The sequence below is a fragment of the Eleutherodactylus coqui genome, chromosome 7, assembly GCF_035609145.1.
Source record: "Eleutherodactylus coqui strain aEleCoq1 chromosome 7, aEleCoq1.hap1, whole genome shotgun sequence".
Lineage (NCBI taxonomy): Eukaryota > Metazoa > Chordata > Amphibia > Anura > Eleutherodactylidae > Eleutherodactylus > Eleutherodactylus coqui.
Window position 1 is genome coordinate 97210567 of NC_089843.1, and position 18137 is coordinate 97228703.

The window sequence follows — 18137 nt, forward strand, 5'->3', positions numbered from 1 at the left end:
ACTGGGGGGCCACTGCTGTGGGTCACTGATACTGGGGGGCCACTGCTGGGGGTCACTGTGATACTGGGGGGCCGCTGGGGGTGTGTGTCACTGATACTGGGGGGCCGCTGGGGGGGGTGTCACTGTGATACTGGGGGGCTGCTGGGGGGGGGGGGTGTCACTGTGATACTGGGGGCCGCTGTGGGGGGTCACTAATATTGCTCGGGCTGCGCAGGGGGGGTCACTATTATCGCTGGGGTATGTTTACATGTGGCGGAAATGGGCAGGGCTGTTTCAAAATAGACAGGGTGAGATATTGACTGCTTTTTGGATGCGGAAATGCTCCACAGAAATTTCCACTGAGGACATTCAGCAGTATTTCCCTGTCCCAAAAGCAGTCAAAATCTGCACGCTGTCTATTTTGACAGTGATTCCCTTAGTCCCTGCAGTGATGAAAACGCCTAGCATCCACAGGGCTTTCACATGGTGGTAAGGGTGCTCAAAAATCCATCTAAAGTGCTGGCCACTAGGGTTCTCCTTTCCTCTTAGCTTGCTGTACACAATCTGCTTTCAAATAAGTGAAAGGAGATGAGAGAAGGCAGAGCAGGTGGCAAGGGGGTGCTGGTGGGTGTCATCCTGCTCATTGAACTGTATGAAAGCAGATGGGAGGAGGAAGAGACAGTCACACACACACTTGGTGTAGGAGCTAATGGTGAGTTATCTGCTGCTGTTTATTCACACGTACACTGCTCACTATTGCTGTACACTCCTACATGATGTTATGTCTACGTGTGTTACAGACAGTTATATAGCAGGGTCTATAGTTCTCTGTGTCCCAGAATATAGAACACAACACAGCTGCCAGGCTCCTCCCTCCATTCCCTAGAGAATGAAGAATCAGGCATACATCCTGCAGAGGGGAGAATGGGGAACACTACAGGATACAAATCATATAAAGGTCAGAAATAGGATTATTCCTCATGTACACACACGGTGGTTTATTCTAAAAAGGCATATAGGTATGCTTTAGAAGATTCATGGTGTAGGTTTTTTTCACATAGACAAAATGGGCTACAAAACAGACAGTCGTTTATTTTATTTTGGCTGAAATAAATCCATACCTTAGCCAGAGGCAGAAGTATGGGGGGTGCCGAGAATGCAGACACACCTGGGACCTTAGGGAGCCCAGAAGGGTTTTCTTTCCCATATGAGGAGAGCAGTAATATAAATGATTGTAATTTGGGGGTTCTGTTACAGATTTGGCATCGGGGCTCAACAGTTTCAAGTTACGCCTCTGATCTCAATTATTCCACCTCCTAATTCTGAACAGGACATTGCATGGTATATTAATGTCCTTGTCACGTACCTCCTCAGATCTATTGTCCTCTTCATGGCTGTAATCACATTATCTGTGGTAAGCCTGCACCTATGACAGGTGCAGGATATGATGCCGTATATGGAGGAACGGGACCCAGTTTCAGGAGAACAAACAATTGTTTACTAAATGCTAACGGAAATGATAAAAGCAAGCAATGCAAAAATGATTTTATATACATTGTGTACAAGTGTATAATGTTTGTACAACGCTAAGAACTGGTAGTTCCCTTAGAGTCAAACACCCATAATAACGTGGGTGCACTCTTGAATATGTAGTCCACCGTGGCCAGGGGTAGCAACGTTACTTGCTGTGTCGTGCTGAAGAGTTCCCCATATGCAATAATGTATATCTGTAGACTCTGGTTCCAGGAAGGTTCCAGATTTGAAGTAAGCTTGTTCAGGTAGTGGATATATGCAGTCAATTTCGGAGCAGTCTTTATCCACAAAATAATTCAATGCAGTGCCTTTGGGTGGACACTCTCCTTACTGGATCAAATACTGTCCAATGTGCTGGGGTGACGATGGGAGACGGTACTAAAGGGAATATACACCACCATAGCTTAGCCATCTGGGCACTTTCTCTACTGGATACTTTTGCCTCATTGCTGTTTTTTTGTGCAGATGGGTCCCAGAGTCTGCATTTTATGGGGGAAATTTACTAAGCCCAGCATTTCCTGCGTCAGTCTTAGTAAGATTTACCCCAGCGCATGGTCACTGCATACATGAAGAGGTGCCTGCCACTTCGTGCATTGAGCACATCCCCCAAACCTTCATGTGCCTTCACTGAAATGTACACCTTTATTATAAGCTCAGTCCATCATCCAATCAGCATAGCACTTAAAGCAACACAGTTGTCCTGGGAAGTGGGGTGTATTACATGTAATTGTGCTTCTCCTCTGAAAATCTCAGCTCCAGGCAATGGTTGTCCAAGAAGGCCAACGCAATAGGCCTTCAAGATACTTATTCTCCACAGTCCATTGGTAGCTTTAGAATACAAATGCATTATGCCGGCTGTCTGATATGACCAGAGTTGCTCACCTGATCAGTGCAGACCAGTCAGAGAGCACTGCATAGTGTGCAACAGGTGGTTAGAAAATTTCTGTGGCCATCTTGGATAGCCGAAAACGGGGCCCGGAACTGACCAATCAAAAGGACAGCAGAGAAGGTAATATAACACCCTCTCCTTCCATTCCAAGACAGAATTTTGTCCTAAAACCAGAGTTTCGCTTAAGGTTCCTGGCAGCTCACTACAGCAAAGCAGGACTCCGCTAAATCATGTGACCTCCTTGGAAGATCCTTCAGTCACATATGCATAGCATTATAGTAGTTTAATCCCTTACATACCTGTGGCAATCTCTAGCAGGCAAGCTGTTAGGAGCGTATCTATGGCTTAACCTCAACATTTTTGTTAAGGTGTGCAGTGGTGGATATTCAAATTGATTTCAGATTTCCAAATGTTGGAGGTTACAGATAGTATGCGTATAAGGCCGATTTCACATCTGCGTTGGAACTTCCGGTCAAAGGTTCCATCACAGATTTGTCTAAAAATGCCGGAAGAAAAAATGCTGCATGCAGCGTTTTTTCGTCCGTTCCAAATCGAGGCAGTTGAGCGGAAACCAAATGAACCCGATTATAATTAATGGGGCCCATCCAGCGCTGTTCATTTCCGTCCAGAGATGTAGACGTTCGGCTGCAGGGATTCCCCTTTCCTGCTCCCTGAATGGTGCAGGAAAGCAGAGCCCCGAGCACAGAAGTGAAACCACCCTTAGTCACGTAATCATGTAAAATAATGCGATTTGCCTTCTGCCTCCTTGGTAACAAAATAATTTGCCTTATGTACAGATTACACATAGATATAGTAGTTACAACCAGAGCTGACAAGTTTTATTTCCTTGCCCAGTAGCAGTCTTGGGAGTGCTTCAATGTTTGCTTTACACAATCAGGGCAGATCTGATATGGTATTGTTTTAGTAGCATTAATGTTTTAGTATTTCAATATTTTTAAGGGAGCCTACTACATTTTATTTATGCTACTACTCTCTAATGGTGAGGTTTTCCTCAACAGTGGACATTCTTCCCATAGAAGTCAAGCAAAAGCTCAGTGTAGGTTTAATAGACCATTACTGTAGGTTGACAGGTCGTCAGAATTGATGGATCAGCCTTTTACCTGAGCAGCATTGTAAGATTTATCTCTAGGTGCTTTTGCATCATACACTGAACGGGTTGTTGCATGTCCAGGGTATTGTTTGATGATGATGGCTTGATTTCCAGCCTAGAGCATTTCAAAGCATTACAACTATGTACATGCACAGAGCGAAGGAAGTCATAATTCATCTTGTTTAGGAGGGAAAGAGAACAAAATCATGAATTGCAAGCACTGAGCAGAGAAAGATTAACCCCAATTACTTTGTCTTTATATCTATCTTGCTTCAATGGATTCTTGGAAGTCTAATACAGTATAAAGCAAGAGACTATTTAGGAAGTATGTCTGTAGGTATAGTGCAGAATCCAGGGTCAGACTGGGATGAAAAATCAGCCCTCACACACAAACCCCACCAGCCAACACACAAAGTTTACCACTTTTCACAATTATATCCAACTGCTCTGTAAGAATACTGAAGCAACCTGGGGGTTACTCGCTCACCGGGACCGTCATCTTCTTCATCCAAGATGGTTGGCACCACTCTCATAGAGAACGGATTGCTTCAACACTTCCATTTTTGCGGTTTATTTTCACATAGGGAAAGGATTACATATAATACAAATTCAGGGTCCACAACCTGCAGGGTCCCCATCACTTTACCCAGCAATGGCATCTAGAGGGCGTCATACCCTGTCAGACTCGTGACAGGTCCAGTTTGGTCCGCGCTGACCTCAGGCTCTCAGTTGCTGCCGCTGCAGCCTCTCTCTCTGGCTTTCAGCAGGCTACTTAATGTGTCTGGAGGTTTTAACTCCTCTAGACACACCTGTACAACTGTCCCTAGTGATTAGCATACAGAAGGCCTGCTTTCACGCCCCCTGCAGGCACTTCTTTGAACTATCTTACAACAATACATTCACATGGCAAAATCAGATGTGCAGTTTTCCAAGTGGATTCCACCTCTAAAAACCACGACATGAATCTGTGTCTGAAGGTGCCTTCAATCTGGTGTATTTGCTCTGCGTAAAACTTACGAGTACAATACGTAATGAGTAGAACCCATTGATTTCAACAGACTCATTTGCATAAAAAAGGCAGCATGCTCTACGTTTGTTCACATTTGTGCACCAAAGGTCCCCATAGATGTTCAATTTTTTTCTGTTAGTGCTCTTCTTTCTAGTCTCTTCTAGGCTCAGGCCAACTGTTCTACAAACCCAACTTGTGATTCGCTTGAGTGATCATATTGACTCTTCCCAGTCTATATAGTTGGTTAGTATGATGTTGGATGGTGATGGATGGGCAGTGGGGAGAATGTCAAGCTGTCCACAATGCTTTAAGCAATCGGGAATGGCAGCTACACAGGTCTTTAACAGCTGATGTTGAAATCCAATCCCTTGGGCTGCTAATGTGGCATGCTGATTTCACATGTGTAAATCTTCTGTTTCAAAGAGAAGTGAAGATTAAGCGGATATTGCAGAAGCAGGAGGAAAATCATCAGTATACTATATCAGTCAATTCTGCATGGTGTCTTCTTTATTGCAGTCATCCCTGCTGTGGCTGATGCTGCATGCTTGGCGCAATCTGTGAAAACCGGAACAGACTTTGTGTTTTGTCTACCAGACTCCCATACTCAGTACCTTACTGTGCTACATCTATTATAATCCATAATATTAAATACTGATGCATAGCAGAGTAGATAAATTGTTCAGATTTTTTTATGATTTATGCCGAGCATGCAGCACAGATCAGAGGAGCAGTTTTTTTAGTGCTAACATTATATTCATGAACCAGAAAGTCCAGGATGAACAGTTTCAGCAGTTTTATAGGTCTAACCCATGAAGGGGAGCGCTGTAGTGCATGATAGTGTATATAATATATGATTGAGCAGTGCTGCATATGTGACTATAATCTATGGGGTCTCCTGCAATATCCCTCCATCATATATTTAATGAAGAACGCTTTATTAACTTTGCACTTTTTCTGTACACCAATTATAAAACTATTACCCTAAAGTTCTAACGGAAGCGGCAGGATGACAGGAATAAGCCATGCTATTAAAATAGGCATAGATGGGGATGACGGTGGAAGCTGTCTGCTCTTTTTCCAAAGGATTCTGTGGACTGGAAGTAACATGCTGAATCGAGAAGCAGCTTCAGTCGAGATCCTCTAATTGCATCATCTCTTCCCATTTATCTGTATAACATGCCTGCTGACCATTTTTCTGAGCCGGAACAATCACTTCTCCTCTGACAAAGAGAGGCTCCCTCCTCCCAAAAATCTCCGTTGACATATTTCAGATAAAAGCTTTTACCGTTTTGTCTTTAAATAAACACCTTTTGACTCTCTGCTAAATGATCTGGATGCAGGATTTGGAAAAAATCTATCAGCCTAGACATGTTTTATAGTTGGGTAGCAGTGATCCAACAAAAGCCTCTGCTTATTGTGAGAGTACTTTAATTAGCTCAAACGAGAACATTGCGAGATGCTCCACTGCCGATCTCCTCTAATCTGATGGGTAACAAAAAATAGATATAGAGAACTTTCTCTGAAGGGAGTTCGGGTTGTGGTTAATTTAATCACGGTTCCTTCAGCGCTTTGCAGTTGGGAGCATGCAGAGTTAAGGCTCCGCAAGGAATATAGTGTTATCAAGTTCAATGCTTTACATTGAGTCTAATGGGTTTACTTCTTTAATGCTGCTAGAAGTAAAAGGGAGTTCTGTATTGAAGGGGAAAACCAGCCAAAAAAGAGCTTCTGAGATTGATATATTTGTCAGAAGAACTGTTGAGCAAACTGAAACAGTAGAAACATGTTTCGGGTTAAAGTTTCCTCGAAACAAACCAAAACAGAGCTTATGGCAAAGTTCTACTTGAAACAGGGTTCTACCGGTTTGGTTTGCTCAAAACTAGCCTTAAACACATGTGTATAACACTGTCTAAGGCTGCCTGCTGACGGCAGGGTCGGATCCGGCTGCGAGAATTCTCGCAGTGGGACCCGACCCGAGCGCCTGCAGAGAGCAGCACGGAACTCACCCGCTCCCGTAGCTTCGGCTCTTTCATGTGCCGGCTGCCGGGCAGCTGGCGCATGCGCAGAGCGGAGCCTGTGGCCAGTGAGTGACGTTTCTGTGAGGGGCTCTGTGAGCACAGATTTAGAGCATGCCGCGGTTTGTTTTCTACGCGTAATTTCACGTAGTCAAACCGCGGCCGTCTGCATAGGATTGCGTATTGTAATGCAATCCTATGCAGGCGTCCAGGGGCGGAAATTCTGCGGAGAATCCCGCCGCGGAATTTCTGCCCGTCTGCAGGCGGCCTAAGAGACATAAAAGTCCTGTATAACACTTTCAGAGTGTTATAGAAGGCTTTTATGGCTTTTTGACTGTGTTCTATAGCAGTTTAGGAGTTTTGGTGAACTTACGGTTTGTTCAGACTAATTCAAACCAAATTTTTTAAGTTCAGCGTATCATACGGTCAAAATGAACTTTTCAAAAATGTACCCCTCACTAGTCAGAAGATCAGAACCACCACCAAATTCCCAAACTGTCTGTTGCTGGAGATCTCTAGCTCATTGTGTGAAAAGTTGTGAGTTTTAGTGACGGAAATTGAGTAGTACTAAATAGAGATGAGCGAGCACCAAAATGCTCAGGTCCTCGTTATTTGAGTCAAGCTTATCGTAAAATTCGAGAGCTCTATTTGAGTAACGAACCCCATTCACTTCAATGGGAGACTCGAGCATTTTTGTATGGGACCCGCCGGTTGCCGAGCTTTTTTTTCCCCCCCTGTTTTCTCTCTCTCTCCCCCTCTCCCCTTCTCCTTCTCTCTCTCCCCCAAGCCAGCCGCAAACTACCGTTGATGTGCGCAGTGGGGAGGGGCCAAATCTGACACGCCAGCGGTGGGGAGGGGTCAAACACGGCGTGATGCTCACTAGAGTAGCGAGCACCATCGAGTACGCTAGAACTCGAACGAGCATCAAGCTCGGAAGAGTACGTTCGCTCAACTCTAGTACTAAAGAAATATGTACAATTTTTTTTCTGCAGAGGTCCATACTTAGAGACTCAATTAATATGGTATTGTGGCAAGTCTCTGCCACTTGGATGGATTTCCCTTAATATTGTTATATAACTTCTATAATTACTGAAAAAGGTGTACACGGCTTTGTATCATCACATATATTTATTAAACTCTTATCACCCTTGGATAAGTCAGTTGACTTTTACAGATACAGTTGTAGCGAGTGGAGCAAAGCAGATCTGTGTTATATCTGGATGTTGAATGTAAGTCTAGTGGGATAATGTTTCTCCTTGTGGAGACTGCCTAGTTGGCATAGGGGCTCTTGTAGGCCAGGCTATGCTTCCTGGGAAAAGAGTATGCAAATAAGTTCTCATCCAAGAGGAACAAAACTGGCTCTCTAGTGCCACCTATTGAATAACGACCCTATAAGTCAGTCCGATCTATAATAACAGGTCTTGTAACATGACTAGGGATATAAGTCATACCAAAACCTTTTTCATAAGGAAATGTGACCCATCCACAGGCAATTATACACATTATACTATATATCTAAGCATCTTTGAAAAAGAAAAATGGCATGCCATGGTAATTATATTTTAAAGTCCAGTCTTTGGAGTACTTATATTAAATGCATTTAGGGGAAGAGGTTGTGTTCCAACAACAAAACAATGCAGGCCTGATATTGCCAAAGTATAGTTGTTGTGTGCCAGAGCTCATGCTCGACAAGTAATTGCTGTAGAATAGGACTGCGACCTAGTCCAGGCCATGGAGGAACTCCCTTGTATGTTATGTAACATGCAGAACCCTGATGTGTATAAAGACTTGATTGTTTCTTGGGAAGAATTCATATTCTGTAGATTTTTTTTTTCATCTCGGATTTGTTGGAGTCCTGATGAACATTCTTTTCCTGGCGAGGACAATGAATTCGGCTCACTCAGTACTGTGAACTTTTGCACTCAGCACAGCTATCTATAAGGATTCACTTTATGAAGTTCACTTACTTAAAGTATCATTTGGTCTTATTCCAAAAGTTCTTGAAGTGTCCAAAATATATTACAGCATTTTAAAAGAATCAACCACTGAGATAGTCCATAATCCTATGGTGTTTAAGCAATGCCCTGAGTAACAGGGATGAGTCACTTTGTCTCCCCCCAATCTCCTCCAGCATATTAATATGTTTTCATTAGCATCACTTTATTGCTGCCTGATGGATTATACTTTGTACTTTATATGTATTTAGTGCAATTAGAAATTGATACTTAACCTTAAGTGCTGGAATTTCCATTAACCATGCACTCTATCTTTTTTTAATATTCAGGTATTATACGGACCGCGGATAATCTTGACCGTGAAACGACTTCTCATTACTGGCTGACTGTTTATGCCACCGATCGTGGTGTTGTTCCCCTCTCCTCCTTTATTGAGATATACATTGAAATTGAAGATGTCAACGATAACGCGCCACAAACTTCCGAACCCATGTATTACCCAGAGGTCATGGAGAACTCACCGAAGGATTTATCTGTTGTGCAGATTGTTGCTTTTGATCCTGACTCCAGTTCTAATGACAAGTTGACTTATAAGATTTCAAGTGGTAACCCACAGGGATTCTTTGCAATCAATCCAAAGACAGGTATGTGAAATTCATTTTTTTTCCCAACAGCTCCATCAAAATCTATAGATACAAGATTGTGAAAGCACATAACCGGAAAAGTAGGTTTAGAAAGTAATACAAAGTTTAACTTTGAAGAAAGTGTGTCTATTCGTGAAAAACTGTCTCAAGGGAATAGATGGTGAACATAAGAAAGCAGAAAATAGGACTTCAAGACCTGCTGCAATCTATATGAACCAGGAGCTGTTAAAGGCATTTTGGGCTTATGTGTGTGTATGTGCGTATATATATATGTGTGTGTGTGTGTGTGTATATGTATATATATATATATAATGTGTGTGCGTGTACATATATGAAAAATAAGCTGTCTCTTCAATTAAGGTGATTTTACGCTTATGTACATCGGACTGCGCTTTCCATAGTTATCCTATGGAAAGCGCTCATTGCATTGCACACGTGCGGATTATCGCCACGGATAGTGCAATGATATATCGCCCGTGGACAGGAGGCCCCAGTCTTGGCTGCAGCAAATAACCTCTGTCTGCAGTGTATAGATGCCCCGTACATTGTACAGACTGTGAGAGGAGGTGGTGCCATGGGGACTTGAGCACCGCTGCAATATTTAAGTTCAGCAATGTTCAGTTCAGCGAGCGCCATAGGGAGCGTAATCTCTTTTTTTTTTTTTTAAACATGTAATTGAAAAGTTCTCTTACTCTTCATGAATAGGAGAGTTAAAGAAAAGAAATGAATAAAAGCCCTAAGAAGCCTTTTAAAGGGAACCTGTTACATTGAACATAATAGTAATCATCTTTATTTATGTAGTGCCAACACTTTACAAATTACAGGGTACATGTACAGACAAAATTAGACATTACATAGAGTATTAAATTTAGAAACTTTTTGAACAATAGGAGTGAAGGCCTGCTTGCAAGAGCCTGCAACCTGTGAATAAATAGGGGAGATGTAAAAGGTTAAAATGCTTGTTCTGTATCGTGCTCCAGCCATTTTTTATATAAACAGGGCAGTATGCCTAAAGCTGCATGAGCTGCTCACCAGTCGGTATCTATGTATGTACAGCTATGAAGTGCTCTAGGGGAGGGGTCCCCAACTCCAGTCCTCAGGGACCACCAACAGGTCATGTTTTCAGGATATCCTATAGTAAGAACCCCTGTGCAATACTGAGGAAATCCTGAAAACATGACCTGTTGGCGGTCCCTGAGGACTGGAGTTGGGGAAGACTGCTCTAGGGTGTATGGGGTGTAGGAGATGGATGAAGGGATTGTGGTTCTGAGGAGGAGTGTAGAAAAGGTGTAAACTGAGAAAAGGTAGATTAGGGGATGTGATATGCTTTCCTAAAGAGATGTGTTTTTAGTGCACACTTATCACTGTGGTCATTGGGAATTAACCTCATTGTCTGGGGCAGCGCATTCCAGAAAACTGGTGCGGCCTGGGAAAAATCTTGGAGATGATAAGGAGGTTCAGATTAAGGCCTTAGTCAGACGGGCGTTTTTTAGCGTGATTTGCGCATGCGCATGCGTCCGGCGATTTTTTTAAAACCATTGCTTTGCAATGGTATCGGACACATGAGCGCTTTTTATGCGCTCGTCCGATAAATTATAGAACAGAAATCGCAGATCGCACCTATGTGCGATCTGCGATTCCTGTTCTCTTCTCTATATGCGCTCAATGGGGCCGGCGGCAGCAGCGCCAACCCCATTGAGAACATATAGAAGACAAATCATTCTTCTCTGCCACAGTTGTAATAGCTGTGGCAGAGAAGAACGATGTTTGCCCATTGAATTCAATGGAGCCGGCAATACAGCCGGCTCCATTGAAAGCAGTGCGCTGCGGGCGAGCGCAGGGTGAATTGTCGGGAAGGGCTTAAATATATAAGCCCTTCCCTGCAATTCATCCAGAAATGTGTAAAAATAAAAAAAATATATATACTCACCTTGTCCCGGCAGACGGAGTTCAGCGCGGCCGGCCTGCAGTGCATGTGAGTGGGTGTGAGTGAGAGCTGCCCCTGATTGGCTCAGTGCTGAGCCAATCAGAGGCAGCTCTCACTCACACCCATTCATGAATTCACCTATGAGGTGACATTTCCTCTTGCCCTCTGCCAAAATTTATGCTAAACATGTCATTCACCACTTGTCATTTTGTGTAGATGGGCAGATTATCTGCGCTATTAGGATGAATGATCATTACTAGATTGTTTGTCCCCATACGACTATCATTGATCAGGTGCACATACCTTGCAAACATGCTGATCAGTCAACGAACGGCTGATCATTTGCACTTTTGCCCGGTCCGATGATCAAGACAAAGAAGTGTTCACAAAAACCTATCAGGCCATTTAAAAGGTCCTTGGGCTTTTGGACATTTTGAACCTCCAGTAGCTAGAACAATTTTCACACTTTTCACATGTACAGATAAATCCTAAATTACAAAATAAAAAAAAAACTATACTAAACCCCCACACCCATATATCTTCTGAAAGAAGACAACTTGCTTAGTAAATTGCTTTGAAGAACTGTTGATTGCTATGTCCACCTTTACATAACTCTGTTACAAACAGAAATAATTATTTTAAAAAAATGCATTAACATACATTTGCGCCTATAACGCACATCAACTTGATGTATCAATTTCAACATGCAGTATCTCAAGCTATGTAGCTGATAGAGCTGATTATGATGTTATTTTACAATTAATATGCTTATCTTTAAAACAAGACCAAAAACTAAGCTCTAACTGCAATACAGACTGAGATTACAGTAATCGTTTAAAGAAGGATGTATTTCATATTTTCTTGGCTACTGAAGTGCCATTCTGGAAGAATGTAGGAAATCTGTCCTTGGCACGGAAAGGGTTAAGGTGTATGACAAAAACTTTTGAGGCTCATTTGACTCCTTATATTACCCAATGATGTTTTTTTTTAATCCTAGATGGTTTAGTTAATTGTATTTTATTCAATCTATACTTGCTGTGAGATAAATAATCTTGGCATTCACCAACTTCCTAGAGGTAATAGGGGGAAATGTACTAAGCTCAGCATTTGTGTCACCAGGTGTAGAATGATTTCCCAGAGCACGATGCAGTCAATAAATGAAGAGGTGCACACCGCTTCATGTATTCAGTGCATTACCTTCAGTTCCATGCGCCTTCTCAGGCATTTATGCCAGGTCGTACCTGGGGTACATTTCCGGTATAATTTATGCCAGTTTCTGATGTTGCCCATTGATATTCCCTGCTAATTTTTAAAAATGTTCGGCCCAAACCATAAAACGTTGCAAATTTCTGCACAAATACTAATTTACACAAAAATTTGCAACTTTTTTATACCGGAAAGTGACATATATGGTTTAATAAATGTGTCCCTTAGTGTACAGCTTATACTTACGCAGAGTAGCCAATTCCTATACAGAGCTGCAGAGTAAAACATGAAGAAAGCTGTGCATACATCTTATTTAAGTGTTTGGCCAGTGGCTAGCTCTTCTTCCCGACTCCCCAATACACATATATATATGCACACTCGGCTTGGCATGTGTATGCGTTCTCAATGGAGAGAAGGTAATAAGCCATGCTTATCTTCCATGAGAACAAAGGGCCAGGCATGCTGAAATCCTTCAGTTTGGGAATTTAGCATTTCAAGGTAGAGTCATGATCTTTCATCCCCTCCGCAGATTCTCCAGCTTCAAGGGAACATTTATTAGGTACTAGCATAACAATATTAGTATTAATGTTTAAGCAAATTACTTTTAGATTTGCAGCATTTTCCTTTGACCTCGGTAATAATTCAGAATGATATCCAATTAGTGAATATTACTAAAAAGCTGCTATGATGACTCTGCATAATACCGTACTGTACAGATAACCACCCAATAACCGCGTTCCTGAGAAGAGAATAAAAAGCTAGCGGTGATTACATGGTAATGGGGTTATCTGGTTAATGTATGGCGCTGTGATCTAATTAAGTGATTTGTACAATAGTTTGCTCCTTGCACTTTGCCCAACTGTTTAGTTTCATTTACAAGCAATTGTTGTTTTCTATTGGACAGATGTTTTAAAGTTTAGTCTCTTTTTTTTCCACGCGTTTTAGAGATGCTGCTCACATAGTACAATGGGTAACTGAGGTCCTGCATGTCCCTGACAAGACAACTGAAGTGTAAAATGCTTCAGAACAATCATCAGGCGCTTTGTGAAATCCTGTTCAATGAACACATGAATTTAAAGGTCACCTGTGTCATTTGTACGCAGTGGGAAATGGGCAAAATATCAACTTATGTCTTTCGCAAAGAAAGCCTCTTGTAATAGCTGCAGTTGCTTTGTTTTCCATTTTAGCCTCGGAGGACGTATCATGTTGTCCACTCCATTTACAGGTTATTCTGCATTTCAAAGCTGCAATTTATCCATATTTTAATTGGGTTGTCCAGAATTATAAAAAAAAAATATGGCTACTTTCTTCAAGAAACAGCACCACATCTGTCCACGGGTTGTGTCTGGTATTGCAGGTCTGCTCTATTGAAGTAAATGGGGCTGAGATGCAATGGCAGATACAACCTGTTCCTAGAGTCAGTAGATGTGGGCCCACTGCCGAAAGCACCCCAGTCTTTACCCCTTCAGTTCACCAATCATGATATGGGCTTCGCTGCAGGGTCCACAGGCTGTTGCACTAGAAGTGGCCCTAGTTATGTGACTGCCTACACAACTACAGACCAAGATGCGATACCCAAGTGTGTGAACAGAGGCGTAGTCGGAGAAATCCAGGTTGAAGCCGGCAGCGTAAAAGTCAAAACATGAGACAGTCTGGCGGTCAGGGCACATAGAACAGCTTCACCATGATGCAAATGGGTGAGGGCAGGCAGCAGATAGGAGCATTGTCAGTAAAGCATGCTAAGGTCAGGAGTGGAGGATGCAGAGCAGTCAGGAGTAGCTAAAGCTAGAAACCAGGAAATCGGCACAAATGAATAACACCTAGGTCTGGACCAAAAGCTTACGCACCTTCCTTAGGCCTCATGTTCCCGGGTGAACTGGATTCCGTGCAGGCAATCTCGTACGAAATCCAGCCCTGCCCGCGGCCATTAAGCCCTGCGTACCTATATTTTCCTGGCAGCGGCATCCGCGCAGACCTCTCCACTTCTGGGTTTGCTGTACTGTGCATGGTGCTCATGGCTCGTCATCGGACATGCGCAGTACATGAAAAAAGGGATTTTTGGCAGTATCAGAGGTGCAAAATCTTCCCAACTGGAATGTACTTTATTCTTCTACAGACATAAGATAGGCAGAAACGTTTCGACTCCTGCGCAGTACAATTTGGTTTTTCTTCCAAACTCCTGCTTTCCCGCGGGATCCACGGCACGTCCGCAGTGTCAGCTGTGGATGGGCTGCGGATCGGATGACTTACATTGACTTCAATGGAAGCGGTCTGTGCGGGAACCACAGAAAAATGGAGCATGCTGCAACTTGTTTTCCGGACCAAAAGATCCGCAAAATAAATCCACATGCTTCAATCAATTTGTGGACGCCCATGCTTCTTTATGGGCGGCTTGATCTTCATATCTCCCACGTGGGTGTCATGCACGGATTCCGCAATTCAAACCAGCCCGTGGACATTGGGCCTAAGGTAAAAGGGGCTTGATATATTGGATCATAGAGGGACAGCAATACAGGACACGCTTGGAACTATTAAGACTGCACGAATGTGAGTGCGTGGCCTTTGGGAACCCAAGACAGACTGATAGGAGGCCAGTGCATGGTGTCTGCAGTGGGTAGAAGGAAAGTGTGCACCGTGGCTGACAGCGGGGACAGGTGAGAAAGGTGTGGTGCAGCCATGACTCTCCTGTGCATTCTATAGGTTTTGCACTGTTCTTGGAAGAAAGCAGCTATGTTTTTGTAATTCTGCACAACTCCTTCACGATGTGGATCTTTGTTCAGGTTGCTTTTATTTTTTAACATGTAGCATGTTTTATAAAATATGACAAAGACTAAGATACTACAAGTAAAAAGAAAATCTGGGATTCATCACTGCTGCTTTAAGATAAGGTGACCAGACCCGATTTAGATGGGACAATCTTGTTTTGGAACCCTGTGTCCCGCTTTCCCCAGGATCCCAAGCAGGAAAGCCATTTGTCCAGCTTTTGCGACATCTGTCCCGCTTTTGGGATGTGGGGTCACCAAATAACAGAGTGATTACCAGCTGGGGTTCCATAGCTTCCCGGCTGGTAATCACTCACTGGCACTGCTGCGGGATTAACACACTGATGGCAGTGTCTGCACCTGGGATCTTCCCCCTCTGACCTCTCCTCCTTGGTTCCACAAGAGGAGATGAGAGGGGAGGAGGAGTCTGGGGGCACACACTTCCGCCCGCAGGGCAGAGCGAAGGAGCAATGGTGCTCTGAAGACCGGGAAAAGGGTGAGTATATCAGTCACAGGGGGTCACTATTACTACTGAGTCCACTGTGGGGGTCATTGTTACTACTGAGGCCACTATGGGTGTCACTACTGAGGCCACTGTGGGGATACTATTACTACTGAGGCCATGGTAGGGGTCATTATTACTACTGGGGCTAATATAAGAGACACTATTACTGCTGGAGCTAATATAGGGATCACTATTACTAATGGGGCTACTGTGGGAGACATTATTACTACTGGGGCCACGATGGAGGACACTATTCTTACTGAGGTCACTGTGGGGTCACCATTACTACTGGGGGGCACTATTACTACTAAGGCCACTGTGGGGGTCACTATTACTACTGTGGCTGATATAAGAGACACTATTACTACTCAGGCCATTCTGCACGTGATAGCTTTCCTTAAGCTGATTTAGGGTATGTTTAGAGGTGGCAGAAATGCTGTGGAGTGTCCACAGCCGAAATTTCTGTGGCTAATTCCACAGCATTTCTGCATCCAAGAAACATTCCGCAGATTTTGACTGAAAATCAGCCCTGTATCCGCAGCTGATTTTATAATATGCAATGCTCCCCCTCACCTCCTCCAAAGGCTTCCTACTGTCAGCGCTCCCTGGCTTCCGGTTTCTAGTGGCCTGGTCAGGTGCAGCGCCGCTGGTCATGTGATGCTGGTCAGCTGAGGCTAGTGAAAACGAAACCATTGAAATCAATGGTTTTGTTTCGGCCCATTTCACGGCCGCAAAACGGCAAAATCATGGTCGTCTGAAGAAAGCCTAAGGGTGAATACCCACTTGTGTTTTTCTTGCGCGTTTTTTTTCTACGCAATGTCGCTGCGTTTTTAACACGAGTGTCAATGGGACTTTCTAATGTTAAAAACGCATTGCAAGTTGGTGCTTTGCAATTTTTGTGCGATGCATTTTTAACATTAGAAAGTCCCATTGACAATCGCGTAAAAAAAAAAAACGCGCAAGAAAAACGCAAGTGTGCAGGAGCCCTTACAAGGAGACTGATCAATATATTGCTTTGTAGAGCTGTTCTTGACTTGCATAGAAGCTGCCTGCAGATCATCTCCTGGCGACATCACAGCTGCCGTTTATACTGCGTGACTTAAGGTGGCCATGCTTCTTGTATGTTAGAACACATAAATAAGCAGCCTAATAGTAAGTAAACTTTAAATCTACTCACTTTATAGTTTAATGTAAAGCCATAAGCATTGTTAATGTAAGATAAAGATAGTTCCAGCTCTGTGCCGTTCACAGTCTTATTGTGGCTCGCTTCAGGAACCGTATGTTCAGTGCCAGGATGAGTTCAGATCCTGTCCTGTGATACGGACGGAAATCCCGCTGCGGGATTTCCCGCGGGATTTCCGCCACTGAAAGTTTGCATAGGAGTGCATTACAATACGCACTCCTATGCAGACGGCCGCGATTTGGCCGCGCGAAATCTCGCGCGGCAAACAAACCGCGGCATGTCCTATTTTTGTGCGGGGCACGCACTCACCCGGCCGCCGGCTCTGGTCTGCGCATGCGCCGGCTGCGCCGCAGCCGGCACATGAAAGAGCCGGGGCCGCCAGGCGCGGGAGAGTACGCGCTCGTCCCTGCAGGCTCTCGGGTCGGGTCCCGCGGCGAGAATTCTCGCTGCCGGATCCGACCCGCTCATGTGCAGGCGGCCATAACAGGAAAGCCTTTCCTAAAGCTGTGTTTGGGATACCACAGGACACCATTCAATCACACTCCAGGCACCAAATACACGGCTCCTGCAATGATCCATAATGCAGCCCTACAAACAGCTTAAAGGGAACCTGTCACCTCCCAACAGTGCCATAAAGTTATGGTGTGGGGAGCCAGGGGATGTATTCTTTTATACCCACCCACTTCCCCGTTCCTGCGCTGTCCATTGGTAAATTTTTAACAATCCGAAAATCGAACTCTTTTAAGACCGTCATGCCCTCCCATACACTTCTATGTATAAATAAATTAACAACCTACACAGTTTGATAATGTTATCACTGATTGGACATTCTTAGACTGGGTAGGTACACCTCCGACTGGTAACACCCAATAGTCAATTTATTCATACATTTCTAAGAGGAAGAACAGCACAACAAAGTTTTGAGAAAGAGTTCTACAGTAAGGGCTTAAACAGATGGGTGTGTTTTAGTCTGGTTATGGGGCATATCTGTGCCTTGTCATAAGTATGTATGTTATAAGTGTGTATAAATATCCATGCCTCTTTAGATCCAATCCATTAAGCCTGAAGAAGAACCCTGCGTTGGTTCGCAAGCTCGCTATTATTACATCATGTATTTTTGTTAGCCATTAAAAGGTATCATATCTACAAGATTACGTCGTTTCTCTTGCTGAGAACAATCACATTTTGCTCTACTGGCCAACACGGTACCAGATCTTTGTTTTCATTAGACCTAATTGGGGCTATAAGGATCACGGCCGCAAAATGGGATGAAACAGAACCATTGATTCAATGGTTTCATTTTCACTATTGGGATTCTCGCATGTTAATACTACACGCTAGAAAAGATAGCACTTGCCATATCTGTCTGGCACATAGATCCTGCCCTATCTTTCTCACACGCAGAAAATCTATCTTACCACT

The 18137-nt window shown here is 43.6% G+C and overlaps 1 protein-coding gene across 6 annotated transcripts in view; it reads left to right on the forward strand.

The window, feature by feature from the left end:
* The window catches only part of FAT1 (FAT atypical cadherin 1), a 235408-nt gene that overhangs the window by 88948 nt on the left and 128323 nt on the right, over positions 1-18137 (forward strand). For all 6 annotated transcript variants that reach the window (XM_066573420.1, XM_066573418.1, XM_066573422.1 and 3 more), the window contains exon 3: positions 8818-9132. In XM_066573420.1, the coding sequence (XP_066429517.1) occupies positions 8818-9132 (315 nt within the window). The remainder of the gene's footprint in view (positions 1-8817; positions 9133-18137) is intronic.